Source organism: Chamaea fasciata, unplaced genomic scaffold (assembly GCF_029207755.1).
Source record: "Chamaea fasciata isolate MVZ Bird 193981 ecotype frontalis unplaced genomic scaffold, bChaFas1.0.hap1 SCAF_6, whole genome shotgun sequence".
NCBI classification, from domain to species: Eukaryota; Metazoa; Chordata; class Aves; order Passeriformes; family Sylviidae; genus Chamaea; species Chamaea fasciata.
The window spans coordinates 1,899,859-1,923,746 of record NW_027094091.1 but is presented as its reverse complement, the minus strand read 5'-3'; the positions used below and the strand labels follow the sequence as shown (position 1 = coordinate 1,923,746).

Here is a 23,888-nt window from a genome sequence, read left to right as displayed (position 1 = left end):
CTCTCTGATTTTTTTAAAAAAAATCCTTTCTCTGTAGATGGACTTCTCTGTGCAGTGATAGGCAAATTCCTGGTTTCTAAAAACATCAATGTCAAATTTGCTATCAAATAACACGAAATATTTGAGGCTGGATGCATGTTGTGTCATGAGCTGAGGCTTCCATTTCTCGTGCCTTTTTTGTCAGAGCTGTGCTGCTCCAGCTCCTTGCTCCACTGGCACCAGGAGCCAGCAAAACCACAAAAACAAAGGTGAAAAGGCAAAGGAAAAATATATCCTGGCTGTTCTTTTGCCTCCTGTGGCTGTTGCTGAGCTGGGGAAGTAGGAAATATTGCCACCATGCTCCTGGTTTTAATTGCAGCAGGTTCTTCCTCTGGGTCTGCAGAGCTTTGCTGGCTCCTGCTGTCCCTTTCCTCTACATCCAGGAAAAACCTGGAATTTCCTTTCACCCGCAGCAGGAGATGCAGCCAGAGGCAGAAAGGAGCCCTGAGACCAGAGCAAAGGAGCCTCTCTGTCCTGGAAGGACCACAAAGGAATATTTCATGCCTGCAACAGGAATTCCCAGATTCCAGGTCCAGGTATTATCCCAGGATCTCCAGGAGTGACCATGACATTTATGGGAGAAGTCCCCCAGCTGCTTGAAAACTGCAGGAGAAATGGCATTTCTGACCAAAATGGGGAGCCACAAACCTGGAGGAAAAGCTTCAAGTGCAGCGTGTAGTGACAAGGAGCCATTGCTCCATCATGGCCTGTTGGGATCGCTCCTTCCCCCAGCTGTCAGGACCAACAGGAAGGGATAAAAACCAGCACTGATGATCCAAAAGAATCAACCTAAGGGGTTATTTTACCTGCAGGAGGCTCTTGCTCAGGTGCCTGCTCTGAAACATGCACAGAAAATTACAGGGATGCCCTGGAAGTACTCAAGGTTGGATGGAGCTTGGAGCAATCTGGGAAGGAAAAACTCACAGAGAAAGGATTCACAGTGCTGCTTCCTCCTGCAGGCTCAGTCAGCTTTTTCTGCTTGGTTTTTGTCATGTGTCCATGCTTTTCCTTCCTCCTCTGCTGCCAGGATCTGCACACCAATTACACCCAGACTGCTGCAGGCCGTGATCACCATTGCCAGCACCAGTGCAGGCCTCCTGCAGGAAAACAGAAGCCATTAAAATTAATAACAACCTGCCAGGCACTCGAGACACAGTGAATCAGCATTGAAACTCAGACCTAAAGGCTGGCCTCGTGGGGCTTGGAAGCTGAAGAAAGGAGTTTCACATAATTGTGTGTTCATGCCTGGATTTTAATTACATCCACATGGAGACACCGTTTGTTATTTTATGAGCGTTGCTCTTAAAGGCATGAATTTGGGATAACCACTAAAGCTCAGAGAAGCAGTGAGTAAATCCATCCATCCGTCCATCCATCCATCCATCCATCCATCCATCCATCCAATATGTTTGACTGTGATTTCCAGACCCTATGCCCTTTTATTAGAGCCAGCTCACCCCAGCCTGGTAAATTCTGTGTGAAGGCAATGGGAGGCAGCCCTGAAGTGCAGGGTTTGTAAGGAGCTCCCAGACAGATGCTCAGTAAATCAGGGGACTCACATGATCCCATAAATCACGATCCTGATTAGGGTCAGAGGCTGCACGTGCTGCACAAAGCGCTGCCCAGGATCTGCTGGGCTCCTCCCGTGGGAGGAGAGCCAGAGTTTCTCTCCATGGCAAATTGCAAATTACTGGAGTGTGCAAAGTCCTTGTCTCAGAGGAGTCCAGCACTAAACAGAATTAACCCTGGTCTTTTAGGGGTCCTGCTCTCACCTGGAAGTCTATCTCTAGGGGAGGCAGAAAAGAAGTCACTGTTTATCCAAACACATCCATGAATGTCACCCGTTGGAAGGCACAGGTGGGGCACCAGGCTCAGCCCAGGACATGGATGTTGATATTCCAGTGGAAAAGGGAATATGTGATTTATTTGCACAAAGCCTGATCTGGCACGGGGGAGTTCCTGATTCAATTTATCCACAGGGTTACCCTTAAGCCAGGCTCCATGGGCTACATCAGAATAAGGAATGTGCTGCCTGCATAATATCTTTATTTTCCTGTTTGTTTTCTTGTTCATTTCCTGGTTCCTCTAACAGGAAGAGCTGCAGTTCCTAGTATTTAATGCTGAGCAGGTTAAATCCCGTGGTGTAATTTCATTATCATCTTCAGGTACGTGGAGCATGAAGTTAATGGGATCAGAGCTGTTCTGAGTTAGCCAGGCACAAAAATGAGGGGGAAATCAACTGGTAAAGGTGAATTGTCTGTCTGAACATAAAGTGACACAAACAGCCTCTTAATTAGCTAAAAGGGATAATGAAATCACTTGGGCAGGGAAGCATGAACACATCAGAGAATCAGGGAATGGTTTGGGATGGAAGAGACCTCAAATCCCACCCAGTTCCACCCCTGCTATGGGCAGGGACACCTTCCACCATCCCAGGATCCTCCAAGCCCCATCCAACCAGGTCTTGGACACTTGCAGGGATCCAGGGGCAGCCACAGCTCTGGGCAGCCTGTGCCAGGACCTCCTCACCCTCACAGGGATGAATTTCTTCTTCTTTAAACCCAACTTTAAAGTGAAAGTTTAAAGTCAGGCCTCACCTTCAGGCAGAAGCAGTGCAGCCCCATTTCAAAATTTCATTTCATTCCATGAAATTTCATTTCACTTCATTTAGTTCACAAAAAATTTCATTTCATTCCATGAAATTCTGTTTCACTTCCCTACATTCTATGCAGTTCCATTCCATTTCATGAAATAGAACGACACTTAAAAATCTATTTTATTTCACTCCACAAAATTTCATTTCATGAAATTGCTTTTCATTTCATTTAATTCCATGAAATGAAATGAAATTTCCTGTCATGAAATGAAATTTTGAAATTCCAGTTCATTTCATCCCACAAAATTTCCTTGCATTTCATTTCATTCCATGAAGTGAAATGAAATTTCCTTTCATGAAATTTCATTTCATTTCATTCCATTGCACAAAATTTCCTATCATTCCATGAAATTTCATTTTAATTCATTTAATTCCATTCCATGAAATTTCCTGTGACCTCGGGCACTGTTCCTTGAACAACACCCACACGATTTTCAAGGAAAAAGAAAGGTGGAGGAATTCTCCAAAAGCTCTCATCACCTAAAGCTAAACCAGAGGTGACCAAACCCTTCAGCACATTTTCAGCAGAAATGCAGATTTCTCTTAAAAATAAAGGTGATTTCTGTGACTTTTTTTTTCAATATTCAGTGTTTAAACCAAATTGTTCATGAGCAAGTAGCACTTTGTGCTTCCTTGTCCTGAATTGTCAAACCTTGTCCCCAACTCTTCATGGAGTCAGGTTTCAAGGATGCCCCATCTATAACATAAAGTTTAAAATCTTTGTTTTAAGATCATCTTCAAAACATCCTCAAGTTCCCAGGAACCATAAATACTTCTGAATAAGACAGAGAAATACCTGGAAAATGAGGAATTTTGGGCAAAACAAGCCGTTGCTAACAGCATCTCAAGCCTCGACCAGAGTCAGCACTGTGGAATGGTGAACTCCGGATGTATTTTTAGGTTTTTTTTTTTTTTTTTCACTGCATTTAAAAGAATCAGCTGTCAATGCCAATCATTTCCTTTTCCATAATTCATAAACTGGCTAATTTAACAAGCAAAAATATTATGAGAAACTTGAGCCCATATGTTCACGGGGGTCTTGTGATGCAGAGCCCCCCATTAATTCTTTCTTCGGTGGGCACTTGTAAAACGAACACTTTTCCTCAGTGCCAGCCCTGCGTGGGTCTTGTAGGATCTGAAAATGAGGTTTGGCTCTGTACAATTTCAGCTGTTCTGAGTGCATGGATGGGATTAGCAGCAGAAGATTGTCTTTCCAGAGGTAACTGAGTTCAGAGTTCAGCTGGAAATCCAAGACAGGGAACATCTTCCATACCATTTCTTCACAGAATGCCTTCGGACCATTACAAATAAACAATATTTAAATTTACTTTAGCGAGTTTGCCATGAGAACTTATTAAGGATGGGGCCCAAAGTTTCTTTTTCTGAACTATGAGAAGAAGTTTTGCCCCTTTTTTTGGCCCTTCAAGAACTCACATGTGGGATCTGACATGACAAGGACACGGCACAAGAGCAGCGCTGGGAACTCAGGATATCCCAGATGCGCCTCAGAGCAACAGGGAAAGGAGAAAAAGGGGGGAAATTACCCCCAAAGCCTTTTGGATTTATAAAAGTTATAAAAACTAAGAACTGCTGCCCTTCCCTAGAGCCAGAAACACCTCCTGGATCCCCTCATGGCAGGGAAGGCTCTGCCTGACCCAGGAGTGACGCCGGCTGGAAAACCTGGAAATTGCAGAAATTTCCTTGCTCGCAAAACCGCGGCTGGAGACGGAACTGCGGGAGTCGAGTGCTCCAATTCCCAGTGATTATCTGTGGTTTTATTCTAACATTATAGTAAATACATGGAATAAGCCAAAGAGTATTTCCATTTTCAAGGCTGAACCGTCACAGGGCTATTCCACCCTGTCTCATTTCTGCCTTCCTTTTAACCTTTCCTGTTGTATTTCTCCCCAAATATCCCAAAAGCAGCGCATTTCCCAGGATTTTTGTCAGGCAACAGAAACCACGAGCTGCTTGAAGCTCACAAAAAAAAAAAACCCAAACAAACAAACAAAACAAAACAAAACAAAAAAAAAAACACCCCAACAACAACAACAACAACAACAACAACAAAAAACCCACCACCACACTCGCTCAAACATGTTCTGGGAGCACACTCCAGGCAGGATTCCCTCTGCAAATTCCAGCTGTAAAAGAGTAAATAGTTACCCTGGAATTATGGAAGGGAAGGAGGGGAATGATGCTTTTACTTCAGTCAGGAGAGCCAAAGGATATAAAAAATTAATCAGTGTACACCTGAGCAATTTCCTTACTACAGGACCAGGAAATAAAGTCACAATTTATCCTGACTTCCAGAGCACCCAGGTTTCATAGCCTTCTGTGGAGTGTTTTCAGATGTTTTGCTTATATCTATATAAAAAAAACAATATCTGCAGATTACTAAATTTCAATCTCTGTCCAAAATATCACCCCTGCTTCCCTGACCCATTCACTGATGCCTTTCCCTCCAAGGTGTTCTCTGTCTCCCACACGTTACCTCAAAATTTAAACTCTAAATGTTCGCTCTGTCCCCTATAGTTTACCTCACATCCCCCCCCCCCCGCCCCCCAAAAAATGTTCATTCCATCCTTTACAGGTTTTATCCCTCAAATTCTCCCTATCTGTCCCCTAATTATAACCTAATTTTTACCCCCTCAAGATATATTAATCTCCTCAATTTTACGTAAAAATTTTCATTTTCTCCAGCGCAGAGAACTCATATTTTATTCCCAAAATGTTAATTTTATCCGCTAAAATTCGCGAGAAACGGGAGACAACGTCAAGCTGCAGTACCGCGAGTTCGCCACAGGGCGGAAGCACTGAGCGGGGAAGGCCACTGCGCATGCGCCGGTCGCTTTGTTCCGTCCCATCCCTAATTACGGGTGGAACGGGGATTCGGCTTTTTTGAGGAGGATTTTGTTGGATTTACGGTTTGGTTTGGTTCGTTTTTTGTTCGGTTCAGAAGGGGTTTTGCGTGGGTTTGGGAGTTTTTTGGGTTGTTGTGCCAGTGTCATGGGGGGTGCAGTTCTTCATTTCCACCACGCGGTGGCAGCAGCGACTCAAGTCAAGCCGCGAATCCGGGCTTGATCTTTTTTTACCTTTCCGAGCCTTTTATTCTTTTAATTTATAAATACAGAAGTTATATTTGCTCTTTCAAACTCTGCGATTCTATATCCAGAGCTTTCCTATATCCTAGAATCCTCTACATAATACAGAAGACACGGCGTTTTGTTTTGAAATCAATTTTTTTCTTTATCAATTGTGTCAATATGTGTAAAGATGACGAACTATAAAGGATTTAGTATTTACACACACACACACTCCCTGTGAGTTTTCAGGCAATTTTGGGGCTGTAAACTCTCTTTCTGTGAGGGTCCACCTGCCCCCCTTGATTCCTTACTCATCCTTTCCCTCGTGCCACAATAGAGCTGGAAGTCAAGAGTGAAAATGTAAAGAGTAAACTGGGCAAACAACCCCTAATCTCAATAATTCACTTTACAGTAAAAAGATATAAATCGTTCACATGCATCGAGTAAAAAAACAAAAACTCCCTCTGTTTACAGAGATCCAGTAAAAGTATTTCCTCTGGAGAAATCCTGGATTTCCTTTTGCATTCACTGAACTGGCACAGCTGCAAACTGATGCCATTAAATTTTTATCTCCAAAATACACAGTTACCCTTCAAGGAGGGATTTTTGGGCTGTCCCAGAGTTAGGAGGGACCTCTGGCCAGCTACACTGGCCCCACAGATGTCCACTAGTTCTAAGTCACGTAATTCTCTTCATTAATTAGCATTCTATCCCTATTAGTTAACGATTCCTCGCTCTCATCTGGCCCACATTCTTTAGCCCTTTAATCATCTTTTTCTCAGAGGGGAACTTTCCAAATTTCCAGCCTTTAATCCCTTCTGCATCTTCTGGTTCCTCCGGAACCCTTGAAGGGCCATGGATTTCCAACCCCACATGTCCAATCTTCCAACTCCCTCTGGCTTTAACTGAGCCTTGCCGGGGTTGCTTTGGCAAAATTAACGTTTGGTGGAAATTTAAAAAAAAAAAAAAATTATTTAACCAGCACTGGGTGCGATGAGAGGGTCACAAAAGCGCAGTTCTTGGGAAAGGGAGCAGTTTTTTGGGAAGGAGAGGAGAGTTTTCCCGAGCATCCCAAACTCGCGGGAAGCGCTCGCTGCGCATGCGCGGCGACCCCGCCCGCCCGGGATCCGCCCGGGATCCGCCCGGGATCCGCCCGGGATCCGCCCGGGATCCGCCCGGGATCCGCCCGGGATCCGCCCGGGATCCGCCCGGGATCCGCCCGGGATCCGCAAAACGGCCCCGTCCAGGTGGGTCCGAGCCCGGATCTCGGCATTCCCACGGGAACAGCCCCGGGATGAGCCGGGATCGGGAAGCGCCGCCGGCTGAGGGGGCGGCGGCAGCGGGCGGGGCCGCGGACACGGCGGCGGGAAAGGAGCTTCCTTCCCAAATTCCTCAGGGAAAACCTTGTCCAAGGTGTGTGGGAGTTTGGAAGGTGAAAAACATCCACCTGTGCTCCCGTGGTAAGTTAATAATTAGTCCTCATCTCCTCTGTTGAATGCAATTAAGGCATCCAAGGACGGCAGCCTCGGGCGCTGTTAGTGCGGAGCAAACTTGAAGGAAAATGTGGGGGAAACCCAATTCAGGGGTGGAATGTGCACCTTAAGAAACAGAGATTAGGCCGAGGGGTTTATTCCTGGTTTTGCTTTAATTGAAGCACCGAAATGCCCCATCAAGGCCCCAGGTTGGAGGGAAAACGACCCGGTGCTTCCCTCCCCATCCATTCTTCCTACAGCGTCCAGTGCAGGGAGAAATGGATGGCAGCAAGGAGTAATGGCTGGAAAACACAGGATGGGATTGTGAGGGAGCCCAGCAAAGCTGCTGGTTTGCCCTGACACCCCTTGGGGGCTTGGCCACCCTTCAGGCACACGCGGCTGTCCTAATCCCAGTACAGCCCAGTACAGATGTCCCAATCCCTGCACAGCTGTCCCTGTCCTTGCACAGCCCAGTACACCTGTCCCTGTCCAGCTTTCCCAATCCCAGTACAGCCCAGTACAGCTGTCCCAATCCCAGTACAGCCTGGTGCAGGCGTCCCAATCCCTGTCCAGCTGTCCCAGTCCCAGTCCATCCCAGTACAACTTTCCCAGTCCCAGTACATCCCAGCAGAGCTCTCCCAGTCCCTGCAGAGACCTCCAAAGCCAGAGCCACCTTAGCGCATCCTGGTGTTCCAGGTGGGACATGCCACAGGATTTCCCTATGGGACAAGTGCTGCCTTCCTTTGCTCCCAGGATCCAGCCACCAGTGAGGGAGTGTTGCTGCCCAAGGCTTAAAAAAAAAAACAACCCAAAAAAACAAACCCAAAACAGTAGAGGAAATAGGAAAATGTCACAGTCAGATTGAAACTTCAGACTCTGTGGTCACATCCAGGGTAGAAGAGTTCAGGAGCCACTGAAATGCAGGGACCTGGAGGACAATTCCAGGCTGCTCCAGCACGTGGGTGTATCCCAGGATTTTCCGTGCAGCCTCAGTGGTGATTCCCTGCCTGCAGCACGTTCTTGCCCATGAATTATGCAGGTTTTTATCAGGTTAGTGTGTGTGTGTTGACACGGTGTCATCCCGGATTCTTAATCAAGATGCCAGGGAAGACGGAGCAGCTGCCCCGTGAGGCTTCATTAGCCGTGCCCATAATCTGATCGCAGAGTTATTACAGTTCCTATAAAGTTTAATTCTGGGAATTCCAGCCTGTCACTCAAGCACAAGGTCCCCCTGATAGCACAGCTCTCGTGGTGGGGTTTGGGTTGGCTGTTCCTCCACAGGAGCACCTGGGAATTCTGTCCTTGCTCTGCTGCTCTGTCCACACACTGGCTAAGGTTTTGTTATTTTTACTCATTTTTAGTGATTGGGGATTTTAAAATGCCTTTTTCTGAAGTCCTACAATGTTATAGCTCCTCTTCCTTTGAGAGAAAAAAAACAAACCCAAAAACCTATAAAGGTTATAATGAGTGATTTTAACACTAATATAAAGCGACTATTCTTACTAAGGTTTGATGATTTTATGTCAATAAAAGCACAAACCTAAAGCCGTTTATTTATGATTGATTATAGCACTGATGAACAGAGTAACACATAATATCTTCTATTATACAGGCTCTGGAATAATTTTGTTTTCAGTCGCTTGATTTTCTGTGAATTCTTTTGCTTTTTTTGTCTTTATTCTTCTGTTCGTCCTGACCTTTTTAAATAAATGCATTTCTTTCTAGGCTAAGTAGAAAAAAAGGATTCACACCAGAGGCCGTCCACACTGCACAGCCAGTTTGTTCTCTAGTAAACCCACTCATTTATGCAGCTTGATTTATTTTCCACATGAGAATATTCCTCTTTCCCAGGGTTTTTGAAGCTTACTCTGAAAATGGCACCTTTTTAAACCAATTACCCTTAATCCTTTTTAACCAGTGGCTTTGGTGCTATGCCTTTTTAGACCTGGATATTATTTAATAATATTTTTTTTTTAATAACAAACCAAGCACGTAGGATGATGTGCAACTGCAGAATGTCATTAGCAGCCACAAATCACTCACTATAAAAAAGTTTCCTTTCTTCCCCTTTTCTGCTTCTGCAGAATTTGTGTCTCCTTGCATTGAGCAAAATGCACATCACCAGCCCTGACACCTGGAGAGTTCTGTTTTATTGAGCAATAACTTAATGTCAAATCAGCTGCCAGAACTCGCAGTTTGCACAATTCTCAGGGAATTGTGGTGGGATCCCTCGGGATGGGCTCTTGTCAGTCCACCCAATGCCTAAATGAGGATGTCATTTTACCACAGCTGCCACTTCCACGGAATTCCTCTGCTCTCCAGCCTCACCAGAGCTATAAAAGAGGTCAAATATTGTCAAATACTGTACGGAGAGATGCATATAAATCGCATTAATATTGCTAAGCAGAGATTAATTAAGACACCACAATTAGGAAGGAATGAAGTTCAGTTGGTAAGGAGCTGATGAGGGATCTATTTTAACAAAACCAATTTAAAATAAGAATAGTTCTGCAGAGTGCCAGGAATGAGAGAATTCGTTCAAAATGAGGAAAACTGTGTCTGCTTCAGCATCAAAGCTCATTTTCCTCTCTGAAACCAATGCTAAGGCCCAGCTCCTGTGGGTTTCTGACAGGATGGGTTTTGTTTCCTTGTTTGAGAAAGCTCTGGGGGCTTGCAGAGTTCGGTAGCATTGAAGCCTCATCACAAAAAATTCAGACAGACAAGCCCATTCCCAGATTCAGTGATGTAATTGAGTAAACTCTGCTGTAAATTGAAAAGCTCCAGGAGAGACACTGATTAAAGTGGTATCTGGCAGTTTTTCATTTGACAATCAAATTATACCAGAGGACTAATCAAAGCAGGATACCTACATGATCTATATCTGTATTTATAACATTTTAATCAGCTCTGAAGTGTTAACCCCAGTTTTGAAATTCAGGCTGTGATCACTCTTGTTTTGCCTGCACTGACAGGCATCCTAAGGAATTCTAGAAATTCAGTTTGGTTTTTTTTTTGTTTCTGATGATTCTTCAGCCAGATAGAAACTCATTTCTTGCTCTTCCCAAACCTTACAGAAATTCTTACTCCAAAGTGCTGGAGGCTGTAGGAAATGCATATCTTGTCTCCTTGGAGACCATAAAAGAGCTGTTTGTGTGAGCTGAACACCCCACACAAATGACAGGCCTGGGTTCTGACCAGAGCCCAACTGTGTAAACCCAGGGTTTCTTCAAACTTTTACTAATTCTGCTGGGAAGAAAACTGTAGGAAGAAAAAAAAAATTATCCTAGTTCATATTGCGGTGTGTGCAGTTATACCAACACTTTTCTTTTTTGAAGCATTTCCTGTATCTTTACAAACAGCACTGAATTATTTGCCTGGATTTCGTGACAAGAGGATATTAGAAAGGCTCTTTGCTCACGAAGTAAAGAAGAAAATTTTTAACAGGAAAATGCTCTTGTGCTTAAGGTTGAAGGGAGATGGGGGAACCAATGTCATATTCAAGGTCTGTGGAGGAGCTCATCCCAGGTGTTTGACACTCTGAAGGACAAAGGTTGGTTCTTCACACCCACAAAGTAAAAATCATGGATATGCAGGATTTTCTTGCTGCATCCTGCTGGCCTCTTTTGGCTTTTCCACCTACTTGTCTCATGCTGCTGGGGTTGAAGGAGCAGGGACTGTTCTCCCCAGGGTTTGGGTGCAACCTTCTGGTCAGTGCAGAATTGGGAGGTGGAGCTCCCAGTTTTGCTTTCCAGCAGCTGATGGATGCACCAGAGCCAGGCTGGGGGATCACCTCACACAGTTCCATGCTGCCAATGTTTGAAACTGCTCCTGTAAGAGCCTCTCTGCCACGTTTTTCATTAGTGAAAACATTCTGTTTCCTGACCACATGCGTTTTGCGTGAGTTTGTTAGAGTATGGACAGCAACTGGTTTGGAGAAAAAGGATATAAGGGTCTAAATTATTACTGAGCTGTGCTTTCAAGTGAATGGAAAAGGGAGAGCTTCACTCATTGCTGTTCTTTATTTATTTCTCTCTTATTTATTTCAGTTGCGTCACCGTGCACGTAACACCCACATGCAGAAGCCATGAATTCCAGAAAACTGCCCTCAGAACCACGGAGGATTTTTGCTGCTGCCAAAGCCCCCAGCCAGCAGCCATCCCGCATCCTGGTGGTGGATGTCACTTCCCCTTCCTGGGCCAACACCTGCTCCCTGCTCTCCGAGGCTCTGGAAAACGTCCTGGGCCTGGCCTGTGGTCTGGCAGGGCCCTGCCGGGTGCCTCTGCTCAGTCTGTACGTGGTGCAGGCCCAGCAGGAGTGTCTGCTGCCCTTCACGGTATGCCCCAAGCTCTGCTGCAGCTCAGGGATTAAAAATTAGGATTTATATCTAAATTCATATCTAAAAAAAATCTCTATACAAATTTACATCTAAAAAAAAATCAGCCGTTCTCAGGACGGTCGTTTCGCAGCGAGGTGAATTTTGTGGAAGGACAAAGTTTAAAAGGAGGAGTGTCATTTTTGATCTGTGAACCTGATAAATTAGGTTTTGTGCTCTTCCTTCCTAAAACATCTGTTTTGGAGAATCTCTTGGGCCTTTCATGTGCTGCTTTGTGCTGCACTGCCTCTCTGTCAGAATTGTCACACACAACTCAAGCTGTAATAATTTGGACTCTGGACAAATATTACCAATGTGTGAGAGGTTCTAGATGTTGAAGGGGAAAGGTGCAGAGTTAAAATATCTGTGCTGAATTTGAGAAACATCCTGAAATCACAGAATTATCTGTAAAAGTCCTCTAAGACTAAATCCAATTCTAAACTCAGCACTGCCAAATCCACCACTTAACCATGTTCCTAAGTGCCACATCCACACAGATTTTAAATATAGAGATCTAAGTCAGTAAGAACAAATATTGCTCTCATTTAGGGCTCTGCAGAGGAATAAATGTAGGTGGAGAATGAGTAGCAACTCTGCAGTAACAGTTTGGGAATACAAATATGCATCTTAAAGTTCACAAGAATTTTTGAAGTCATCCTGTTAGAAACAATCACACTGAGCACTCCCATTTACACAACAGCAGTGTAAACACACAGGATTAACCCTTCCACTTTATACAGCAATGGTGGGAACATTCTGAAAAGTTTTGTCAAGCCTTCGCATCTTGAGAAAAATAAAAAACCAGAGGTCAAGACTAAATTAGCAAATGTGATCTGCAAGAAGACTCTGGCTAATGGTGGTGTTTATTTTGTAGGAAAGGTTATAGATAACGTGACAAGGATAATCTTATGACTGCTGCTCCTGATCAGCTGTCTTTTTTATTTAAACAACAATTCCTCATTTTGATAGTCACAGTTTTTAAAGACAGAGGAGCCCTTAGATCACTGTTTTGTTTTGTTCATATCACAGGCTATTATATTTCACTAAAGTACCCCTGTCTCGTTAAAACTTCCTTCCAGAAAGCCATCTAGTTTTGATCTGAAGACAAGATGGGTAATCAAGTACTTCCCTTGATAATTTCATCCAGTGGTTGGATGAAATAATTGTCATTGTGAAACCTGTACCTGGTTCCTAATTTGCATTTATTTGGTTTATCTTCCAGGGGGTTCTTAATTTACTTACTCTTCTGGCTAGATTGAAGAACATGCTTGTGTTTTATCCTTTCTTCCTCTAAATAGAAGTAGATCCCTTCTCTGTTCTGGCTGGTAAATCAAGAACAAATTATAAGTTTAACTGCACAACATTTTTACAATAATATTAATAATTTCCCAGCCATTCTTTGTATTCACTCTGCTGGGGGGTTTTTTTGGGTGCTACATTCCAATAGTAGACATCAGCTGCTGTACTGAAGGTGTTTTTCAGAGCTGTGTTAAAGGGTGCTTGTTAGCCAAATCATCAAGGCAGGAAAGCCCCAGAGCTGAAAATAGTGACGGGGGGGGAGTACATGGGGAAGTGTCACACACACCCTGGTTTTAATCTTTCCTCAGTGCTTGTTTATGGTCTCTGTTCCCACTGGGCTCCCCAGCAGGAGAGACCATAAAGCTTCCCTGGAAAGGGCAGGGAGGGCAAAGAAAGAGAAGCCACAATGGAAGTAGATAACTGTGGGGGAGAGCAAAATGGTGACAAGATAAGAAATCAGCATTTAAACATCAAAAAATTTAGTGTGGGACTGAGTAAGGACTGAGCAGAGCCTTTGCAGCTTCCCACTCAGTCCCACTGAAAGCCCACCCATGGTTCAGGGGTGCTTCAGTGACTCAGAGCTCCACACACCTGAAGCAAACGAGTCAAATGTTCACCTGCTGCCTCTCCAGTGGGGAAGGTGACCTCTGGCAGCCGTATCTTTGTATTGCTTTAAATAAATTTGGTAGAGTTCACTCAATATCTTCCCTGTGGCCACTGGTTTAGCTGCTGGCTCTGTCTCAGCTCTGAGTTCTCGGTGAGGCTCAGGTGAGCTGACATCTCTGTGACCACTAGCCTTCCTCCTCACTATGGGGAGGTATTTCATGGTGTTTACCAGCTTTTCCTGTTCCTTGAACCCTGTGTTTGCAGCAAGTGAAAGAGAACTTTTCCCGAGTTCAAGCCTGCATTTCGGAGCTCCGCTCGCTCCCGGCTGAAGGCTGCTTCCCACAGTGGGGGAACGGAGTGGTGCAAGCTGTGCAGGATGGATTGCAGCAGTTCAAGCAGTACAACAGGCACACAGCAGCAGGAGGTTCCACAAATAGTTCTGTGGAGGTAAGAAAATGCTGGGAAGGGAGTGGGGTCCATCCCACATCATTGTGCTTTATAAATGTGTGTTTTGTGTGCAGTGAACATGCAGAAAAATTTCTGTATTTCATGTATTCAGCCACTCTGGCTGTTTCAGAGATCCACTGTCCAGAAATCCTGAAGGAAGATATCAAGTCCTCAAATCCCTCTGGACAGATTTCTGTGGAAAAGGGGACATTTCTAGGGAAAGCTGGTCCAGGATCTGATAGATTTTGGTGGACACTGGTGGCTGTGCTTTCAGCTCTGAATGTGTGTTTCTGCAGAAAGGGAAGGGAAGCTGCTAATAACACATGAGAACAGACGTGTGAGTGCAGAAAGCAGAGCAAGGTTCACAGGAGGAAGTATTTTTTTTTAAGCAATATCAACTGACATGAAAGGACAGGGAGTAATTGAGGGGAAAGGACTCACACAGAAATGGTGTTTTCCTCTGGACAGCAGAAAATATCAGCTCCAAACAATCTTGCATTTCAGACTTCCCAGGATCAGGGTCCACCTGCCAGTCATAAAAAACAAATTGAGATCCCCACAAGTGAAATTTCCCAAGTCTTTCTGCTTTGTTTAGGTCCTTCAACCCTTCCAGAGTCTCTCAGAGTCACACTGTGATCAGGCTGCAATTGAGACTCACTCCCAGTGTCTGTCCAGGGAACTTTTCTACTGATTTTCTGCTTTTCATGGGACTTTAAGTTATTTTTCCTGACCATTTGAAAGGTGATTTGTGCTTTAACTCTAAAGCTGGGGGTTGGAACAAACAGAGCAAGCTTTTGAGACAAGACCTTTTTTTACACACAACAAAATCCAGGACATTTTCTAGTACGCTTGAATGAACAAGCTACATTAAAAATTAAGTTAATCCATAGATATAGGAAGTTTTTACTCCCCTAAGCAATCCTTGTTCCTCTAGATTATGCAACTTTATTGTACTTCTCTTTGCAAGGGGATGTAAGACATGGTGCAGGGACAGGCTCTGGTCACTGACAGGCAGGAGGGAGTTTTACCCTTACAAAAGGCTAAAAAAAAGTTTCAAAAAAAGGCCTCTTTCTGCTTCAGATACATAAGTGACTGCAATTCCCCACCACCCCCCACCCCAAGCTTTTTTTTTTTTTTTTTCTGCAGAGTAAGCTGAATTTTTGTTTCCTTTTCTCAGTATCAGACCAAAACTGGGTGGTGGGAATCACACCTACTGCTGCTCTCTTTGGAAATATATTTAGGATAGACTGTATATGCTAAAAACATATATAAAATTCAATTCAGCTTTCAAGGGAGAAGGCCAAGTTTAATCTATTTGAGCTGTAATTAATGTACAAGTCCCTTCTTACACAGAGAGACTCAGTGATCACAAGTGCACAGAGCACAAGACCTGCAGATGTTCCTCCAGTGAACCTCTCAATCCATTTCATATTGGCTTAAAGGTGAGCCAAAGCTTAAAAAAAAAATGCTTATAATTCTGCTTTTGAATAGATTTCAAGTCTTTCATATTTAATATTTCAGCAAGATTTCTCCTCTCTCCATAGTGAGACCAGTGCTACTCAACCTCTCAAGAGGGACTTGGAGTAGAGGCAGCTTCTTCGTGCTCTGATTTGTCTTCCAGATCACAATTTTGACCAGTCAGCCCAGCAGAGAAATGGTAAAGCAGCTGGAAAAGAAGTTGCAAGATGTAGATCTGGTGAGCCTGCGAAGAATTCAGGTCATTGAGGTTCTGAAGAGAGATTTTCTGCAGCCTGAGGACGTGGAGCAGTGTGTGCCAGCAGAGGAGCCCAGCAGTGGTGAGTGGAAGGCATTTTTAGGGAAGTTACAGGTTTGGGCAGCACGACAGCCACTGGCTCTTGCTCTGGTCCAACATCTGCCACTTCCCTTTGGGCCATTTAATGTCTCTCAGGTCATGGGAGCTGCTGTGCCTGGAGGAAGTTTGTGCCACAGCACTTCTCTGGGCCTTGCAGAACTTACAGACCTCGTGTATTACTTCAGCTCTTGGTGTTACTCAAAATTCATGTGTGATACAGTTTCACTGTGGGGGATTAAAGAGGAAAAAAATCAAGTTATGGGGGCAACACACTCTGAGCCTGGAGAAAAGCAGCAGGAGTAAGGAGGAACTGTATCAAAGACAAAGAACAGTTAATTAAGAGGCTTGGTCAGTGACAGTAACTCTTCCCAGTAATGTGCAGCCTGGGAGAGAGGATTAAAAGAGGTTATTTCTGGTTTTTACTGAGGGACAGGCAGTGTTATTTGTCTCTTTTGTGGTTGCAGTAGCAAATATCTGCTCAATTGTCACAGCAGGGACTGGGAATGCTGCAGGGAAGCCTTGGAAAGCTCAGCTTCACAGAGGAGGAGATGCTCTGTGCCTCTCTGTCACAGGGCTGCTTTAGGGAATGCAAAACCTCACCATATTATTTTTAGAAGTGGGTTTTTGTATAGTCCTGTCACCCAGCAAATGGAATGAAAACATAAATGTGGACATAAAGGTCATGGAAATGTCAAGTCATGAAATTCTAATTTTCTGAGTAGATGCACTATTTGCTCTCTAAGAAAAGCAACAGGGGATGAATAGGTCAGATAATTGGAAAAATGACCCCAACTGGTTTATGATGCCCATTGGAGCTCCCTTCTTGGGTTTCAGAAAAAAAAAATCCATTTTACTATAAAAAAATTACAATAAAAAGCATTGAATTTGCAAGATCCAGCATAGAGGAAGTGCAGGATTAGTGCTGTGTTGAGCTAGAAAATAAATATTGTGATGCAGCACTTAATCAAGAGCTTCATTTCAATGAGGATATTTCTTCCATCAGTTTATTTAGGGGTTATTTGAAACTACTAACATTTTTTAATATCCAGAGCAGGATCAGGATATCCCCTCCATAGGCTCATTCCCAGGTTAGTGGTGGGAATAATCCAACAGGATGCCTGGCCTTTGGATGGACTGGTCTCTAATTGATAACCTGAGAAATTATTATCATCATCATCATTATTTCTCTTCCCCTGCCCCATTACACTCCCTGAAGGAAGCTGAGCCTTGCCAGACCTTTTTCTAACAAAGGTTAATATTTGCATGTGCTGGAGATAACGGCTCCCAGCTATTTCTGTTTGATAAAAACAAAAACCAAGTCCTGCAGATAAAGCACTAATGCCTTTTTTATGACCACAGCCCATCTTCTGCAAGTCCCAGGGCTCCTTTCTCTGCGTGGGCTCTGCTCTCCAGAAAGTTTGAGATCCACTGCACAGGAGATGTTGGCACCCCAACCTGGTTATTTCCTAATGAATGCAGTGAATTTCTTTTAAAATTGTCATGTCTTGTGCTAGCTGCAGATGTGTAACTGATTAAATATCTGCTACAGAGGAGAAAATTTAAAAAAAAAAAAAAAACAAACACAAAAACAGGGAAATATTTACTGAAGGAAGAACTAAAGCATTTACCAGCCCCAAAACACAAATAATTCCCCTTGTCAGCTGTGTTTTGCTGTTTGTAAAAGTCAATTACATGGATTTCCTGCTGCTTTGTCTTCTGAGCTGTTAATGCCCTCTCCAGTGCACATCCCTGAGAGAAGCCCAAGTCTAAAATCTTCGGGGAATGCATCCAAAACACGATCAGCCTGCATCAGGGAATTCTGCAGGGAAATGGGAGCAAGACTCAGTGTCAGGGCAAGGGGCTGGCAGTGGGAACAGCTCAGTTCATGAAGAGCAGCTCACAACTGGAAAAAAAAAAAAAAAAAAAAAAAAAAATAAAGAGAAAAAAAATGGAATTAAATGTCCTGGCTGCTAGGGACAGTCAGAGAGGATGATAAGGAAAGGTTTTTAGCAGCAAGGGCACTGTCAAAAATCTCCTGTTGTGTGTGGAAGTCAAGTCTGCTTTGCTGCAGAGACACAACCAACATAATCTCTTCCTCAAGGCTGGGAGGTGGGGACAGTCAAAAAGTGTGTCCTGCAGAGCATTTGAAGAATTACAATCATTACAGTAGTCCTGGATTATTTGCCAGCCAGAAATGAATTAATTTCTGGGGCATTTTCTTTGGGTTTTTGGGTTGTTTTTTTTTTAATGCATAAGTGTCATTTTTGCAAAAAATGGCAAATAAAGAAAAGATTTCTTAGTGTAGATGGATGTAGCACTGTTTTTTAAACCCCCTGCTGGCCTGGTAAACACAAGGGGGGAAAAAAAAAGGCTGTTTCTGCTATTTACACATCTTCTCAGAAAGCCTTTCCACATCCTGGCTGTATGGTAAAGCTATTAGTGCTGCCAGACTGTACCTTCTGTGTTTACAAGTGATTATATTGCATGTCTTATGCCATTTGCAAATTGATTTTTTTTTCCTTTATTTAATTTATCCCACTTTATTTTTATTTATCTGATGGACTTGAAGCTAGCTTCTCATCTGGATGCACTTTTGAGTTATTATTTGTGGGTGGTTTGGGGCGTTTTGGGGGTTTATCTTGTTTATACCCTGCCTAACTGTCCAGCCTACATTTCTCCATGCTTAGAAGTTGTTGCTACATCCCACCACATTTGACTGCACCTCCAACCAAGGAGCTGAATAATTGCTGGGTATGAGAAACCAGAGAAATCTTTCAGATGGCTGAAAATATTGGTGCTTTTTCACCTGTTTTTTTTTCCTTTTTTTCCTGCAGATATGGCAATCCTGGGAATGGACATCGAGGTGCAAACTGTAGAGGACAATGTCATCAGCCTGGAGATGCTGTTTAAAACGTGGCTCCATGACCATGGCACAGAGAGGGAACAGCTCCATCTCCTCCTTCCCTCAGGAAGTTTTGGCCATGCTGCTGCACCCAAGAACACCATAAGTATTTCATTTTCTCTCCCTTCTGTTCCCCTTCAAGGAGCTCCTGAACCCCTCAGCCTTAATGCTTCCCCAGGATTGTCCTAGGGGCACCTTCCCTCCCATTTAGAGACCCAGGTGATGTCTGTTGATAACTTGGAAAATCATCAGGCTCAGAAAGCTGCTCTGCCAGAGCTGCACTTAAATAAAAGCTGTCTTACAGAGAGCTGCACTTAAAAAAGGCTGTTTTGCAGAGGGGCTTGGGGACAGGTTGATGCCTTGTCTCAGGCTTTAGTATTTTCCTTCCCCCAATAAAACATTAATTTTTAAGTGCTTTGAGCATGTCATGTGCTAAATATTGCCAATCCCAGCGACCTAAACCATTGCTCCTTCTCCCAGTGTGCCTGAAGTGTGATCTGCAGGAGAGGCTGCTGGACCCAGCCCTGTTTTCAGGGATAGCTGATGGCACTGGGAGAGCAGCAGATCCCAGTTCTCCCTGGCACGTGGCAGCCTGGCCATCCACAGCTCTGCACAAACTCCGGGTGCTCAAGTGAGTGCTGCCCCTTGTCTTCCCCTGGGTAACTGGGACAGGGTGTAAGAAAAAGCTTCACTTTCCTGTGCAGCATCACCCTGGGGCCTTGCTGACCTCACCCTGGGGTGCTGGTGAGCCAAATTCTGGTGTGAAAACCCCCCAGTTCCATGACTCTTCCTCTCATGGAACACCACAGACCATGGTCACACCTGGTGTCACCACAGCACTCAATGAGTGTGACACCACAGGTGTCATTTCATGCAAAAGTTCTTTCAGTGAAATGTTTTATTGCAGTAATTCTGCTCTCTCATTACCTAACGAGGCCACAGCAATTAATTGGGATGTCAGAGCCTAAGCAATGCCTCGCAGTGCTGTGATTTTTGCCTAAGAATTCCCTTTCCTGGCAGCAGTTCATGGCAGTGTCTTTTCTGATGTTTATTTATAGGAAAAAGCAATGTGATTTCTAAGCTGTGCGGTTGTCCTTAGAATGATGAGCACTAACATGAGCTGTATCCTGGCAGGGCTCTGAAGTCTGAAGGGGTCTGTGAGTCTGTACTCTATGGGCTGCCCTTCATCATCAAGCCCACAAGCTGCTGGCAGCTGGACTGGGATGAACTGGAGACAAACCAGCACAGCTTCCATGCTTTGTGTCACAGTCTGCTGGTGAGTGGGTGAAAACTGCAGTGTGATGGGGAGGGATGGCCAGGGAAAGGAACAGTGAGTGCACACCTTGTAACATCTGCCTGACTACACCAGGAAACGTTTTAAAAGCTGCAACTTCATCTCACGGGCCAGAGTTGGGCTTGTGAATCCTTCCATGTGCTAGAAAGATGCTGCAGCTCATCTGACCTTAGGGAAGACCCTCAAACCTTCCAGAAATGAGCGTCTGGAGGTGTGAAGTGCAAATGCCAGAGGTGGAGTTAGATTTGCGACTTTAACAGCGAAAAAAATTAACCAAGTGCCCAAATTTATGATGCTGAATTGTATCCCCATTCATCTGTTTAGCCCAGAAATAAGTTTTGCACCTTCAAAACTAGATCTGAGAGTGAAGAGGGGGGAGAAGGAGAAGCGGTGGAATGTCTGAGGTGGTTGTATTCAAAAGTCATTATTCATTTTTTTATGCTTGTGAATACTTTGCTTGTTAAATAAACAGGTTTTTTTCCACTTTTCTCCAAGGAAATCTTTTCCTGAACCAGTAGGGGGTGGGGCCACTTGAATCTGCTTTCTAGAAGGACCCCTTTGGAAGTTTACTCCCAAATGTGCCCTAAACCAGGACACCAAGGCTTGGAGTGTGGAGAACTGGCCATTACTGACCAGACATAAAGCAAAATCGGGTGTTTTTCTTAAGAATTGACTTGCTAAAAAACAAACCAAATGCCATGCTGTCCTCAGCCCTGCTGCAGAATAGTTCCCCTTCCCTGATGTCTGAGTTTGTGCCTGCCCTGAGCCCACAGTGGCAGTGCTGAAGGAAGTGGCTGTTGCCTGTTGTTCACACCTGGATTGTGCCCTTTAGAAAAGGAAGTGGATGCTCCTGGCCAGGCACGAGCCCCAGAACACTGGACCAAACTGGAACGTGGTGGTGCATTCCTATTATGTCATCATCCCCTCTGACTCTGCCACTCTCCTGGTGAAAGCAGTGGCCATCAGAGAGCTCCTGCTGCCCTCAGCCTTCCCAGCCCTCCTGGCTGAGCACCCCGAGCGAGTCAGGGGCCCCATCGAGGTGAGTCACTCATTATCAGCTCTCCTTATCAGCAGATAACAAGGAAATGGCTGTGACAATGTCTAGTGACAGCTGGAGTGTGATGGAGCACTCCAAAACTCCTTCCCAGCACAAGGCTTTCTCCATGGACAGCAAATACCTGTCCTCTGGAGCAATGCTGCGTGTCTGTTGGGGAGAAGAAGCCTTGTGAAGCAGAGCTGAGGGTGACAGTGCCCAGAGAGTGCTCCAGCTTGTTGGCTGATTCTGGGCATGGGAAAGGGTAGGACTGCATCCTGCAAGGGGATGTTTAAATCCATTAAGATCTGTTTGGAGATGCCTCTTGTTCTATACACGGCTAAGAGTGCTCCTTATGGGTTGCAGCACACCAAAAATCCCTTTACCTTTCACTGCAGGGTGGCTTGGAGTGTCTACAACACTATCCCTGAAAAAGAAACCAAAAAAAAAACCCCACAACATGCAAACCCCACAGCCTCTACCTGTCACATCCTGTAGCAAACTCAACTTCTTTCTTCCAAGCAGAGCGCCCTGAACAACTTGGAAGTGGAAGTTGCTTACAACCCCTTGCACCTGAAGAGCAACCTCTACAAATATCTGAGGGGTTCCTTGTACAAACCTCCACACCGGCAGCAGCCCCAGCCCCGGGAGCAACGCCTGGAGCGGCACCAGCCTAGGCAGGTGAGTCCCTCCCTCCATGTGAGCAGCCTGGATGGGGTCTGACATCCCCTCCTGGTCACATTCCAGCAGATTGTGCCCTCCTGGTCACATTCCAGCCGGGGCTGGGTGTAGCACCAGCGAGATGAGGCAAAGCCAGCGCCTCGTCCCACAAGGATTTGTGTTTTGTCTTGCAGCCTCAGAGCAGAGCCAAAGCTGCAGTGGCTCCCCTGCTGATGGCTCCCCCTTCCCTCCAAACGTTCAGACCAGCAGCAACAGCCAGGAGAGGCTCCTGTGAGGACTCCCTGCTCCCTAAGGAGTACGAGGAGTTCCTGCAGTGAGCACCAGGACCTGTCCCTGGGCAGCCACAGGTCCCGGCTCAGCAGCTGGGCGGATGTGGTCAGGCAAGACACTGAGCTTGGCCTTGGTCAGACAGGCACTTCCCATCGTTTGTTCCTCGTTGTTGTTGTTTCACGGTTGTGTTCGTCACCGAGCCAGTTCTGCAGGAAGTTTGCTGCTCGGGGACCCTCTGTCCAGAGATCAGCTGTCCCCTGCAGCAGAAGCAGCAGCACCACGTATTTCCTGTTCTTGCCAGCACACGTCACCAGTGTACCTCAAATTTGAGTTTCTGAGACTGGGCTAGCACAGGCCACAGATCACTGTCAGAAGAGCTGCAGGCAGGGCAGGGAGGAAATCAGACAAGGCAGGCAGTCGTGCTGAGCTGCCCTCATCCCACAGCAGCAGGTTCAGTGGGGTGGTTGAATAGGAATGAAACAGGGCGCTTGGATTAAATCTTAAAGCCTGGAGTTCTGCTCTCCAAGATGATTTGGTTGCTTCCAAGATTGGCCTCGCTGTCCAACGCCCCAGCTCACAAAGGGGGTTGTAGCAAATGCCAAGCCAGAGCAATTCCAGAGAATTCCTGCCCAGATGCCAGCCTGTTTTTCAGTGCAGGTGTAGGGCAGGTGCCCCTGGCACAGCAGGAGCCAAGGGCAGCTTGACCAAGCCGAGGTGGGGTGGTCTCACTGAGCCCCTGATGTTAAGCACCAGCAGTTTGTGTTCTAATTACTTGGTTCTGAAAAGCTGTTTCAAAATAAAGTTATCCCCCATGGAGTTCACTCTCTGCCTGTGGTTTCTGACATGTCCAGCACTGCTATCCCACCACTGACCTGTGCTGCAGGTGAGCAAGGGCATGAGGCAAGCACCACAATCCCATCAGAGCCATCCCTTCTCCCTGGGATCCCGGCTCTGACGGGCCCAAAGGCATGGGCTGGCCCTTCCCATGCCCTGGCATCTCATCAGGCAGCTGCTGGGGCAAGACATCAAGGGCAGGGACCATGGAAGACAGGGCAGGCACCCCTACACGCACAGGGATCCTTGGGTGCAGGGAGGAGCCAAGGGCAGGAATGAACACACAAATGGCCCAGCCTGGAGCCTGCAAACCAGTCAACAACATAGAAGTGACAAAATCAGGTTCAGGGAGGGGACAGCAGGGAGGCAACAAAGCTTTTGGAACCACCTCCCTCAGCTTTCCCAAAATCCATTAGACTTTTCCCCTTATCCTGCAGCAAAACCCCAGTGGAGAAGAGGACCCAGCAGAGGGGAACAGCCACAAACTGGTCCTGGCCACAGCTGAGCTGTATCTTTACAGGACTGAGGTTTTCCCCTGCAACCTAGGCATCCGATAAATGACCAGAGCTCATCACCTTGTCACCATGTCACCAGCCTGGGGACCTGAACCTCCAGACTTCCCCAATAGTTTGGCTGAGCTGGGGCTGCAGAAGTTGTGCTCAGCTCCCTGCAGAGGCACAGCACAGTACTGCCTGTCACCAGCCTGTGCTGTTGGTACCAACAGGCTGCTAAAGCTGCAGATGTCACCCAGACGTGGGGACAGCAACTGCCAGCATGCCTGCTGTGGCCCCACACAGAAAGGACAACCAGGTTTTTTTCCTGGGCAGGTTTCTGCCCGAGGCTGGCCACGCAGCAATCACCCAAAGCACACAACAAGGATCACAGATTTTGCCATTAAAATCAATGGGGCCCAGACTGGGCCCTTCCAGACCTTCCAAAGCAGCTGGGATCAGCTGTGGGATCAAGCTGGAGAATGAGAGATCCTATGATTCATCAACCGCCACTGAGCTGCAGCAGAGCTGGCGTCTGTCCCTGCCCAGCCCAGCCCTTCTGCCTGGAGGCCATCACATATCTGAGCCTGACT

General features: G+C 45.7%; 1 protein-coding gene across 1 annotated transcript; it reads left to right on the top strand.

The window, feature by feature from the left end:
* The first annotated feature begins 11,337 nt into the window (after positions 1-11,337).
* On the top strand, positions 11,338-23,281 carry M1AP (meiosis 1 associated protein). Its single transcript, XM_066185196.1, has 9 exons — positions 11,338-11,586; positions 13,795-13,977; positions 15,599-15,773; positions 18,625-18,798; positions 19,173-19,323; positions 19,827-19,968; positions 20,819-21,025; positions 21,545-21,700; positions 21,874-23,281. The coding sequence occupies exons 1-9, from the start codon at positions 11,338-11,340 to the stop codon at positions 22,015-22,017; spliced, it is 1,581 nt and encodes a 526-aa protein (XP_066041293.1). The 3' UTR covers positions 22,018-23,281.
* The last annotated feature ends 607 nt before the right edge of the window (positions 23,282-23,888 follow it).

Bases quoted from the DNA above. Each gene is read 5' to 3' on its own strand.
- M1AP (XM_066185196.1), top strand. From the start codon at position 11,338: ATGAATTCCAGAAAACTGCCCTCAGAACCACGGAGGATTTTTGCTGCT. The intron at 19,969-20,818 runs GTGAGTGGGTGA...TGTGCCCTTTAG, and splicing joins CTTTGTGTCACAGTCTGCTG to AAAAGGAAGTGGATGCTCCT. The intron at 21,701-21,873 runs GTGAGTCCCTCC...TTTGTCTTGCAG, and splicing joins AGCGGCACCAGCCTAGGCAG to CCTCAGAGCAGAGCCAAAGC.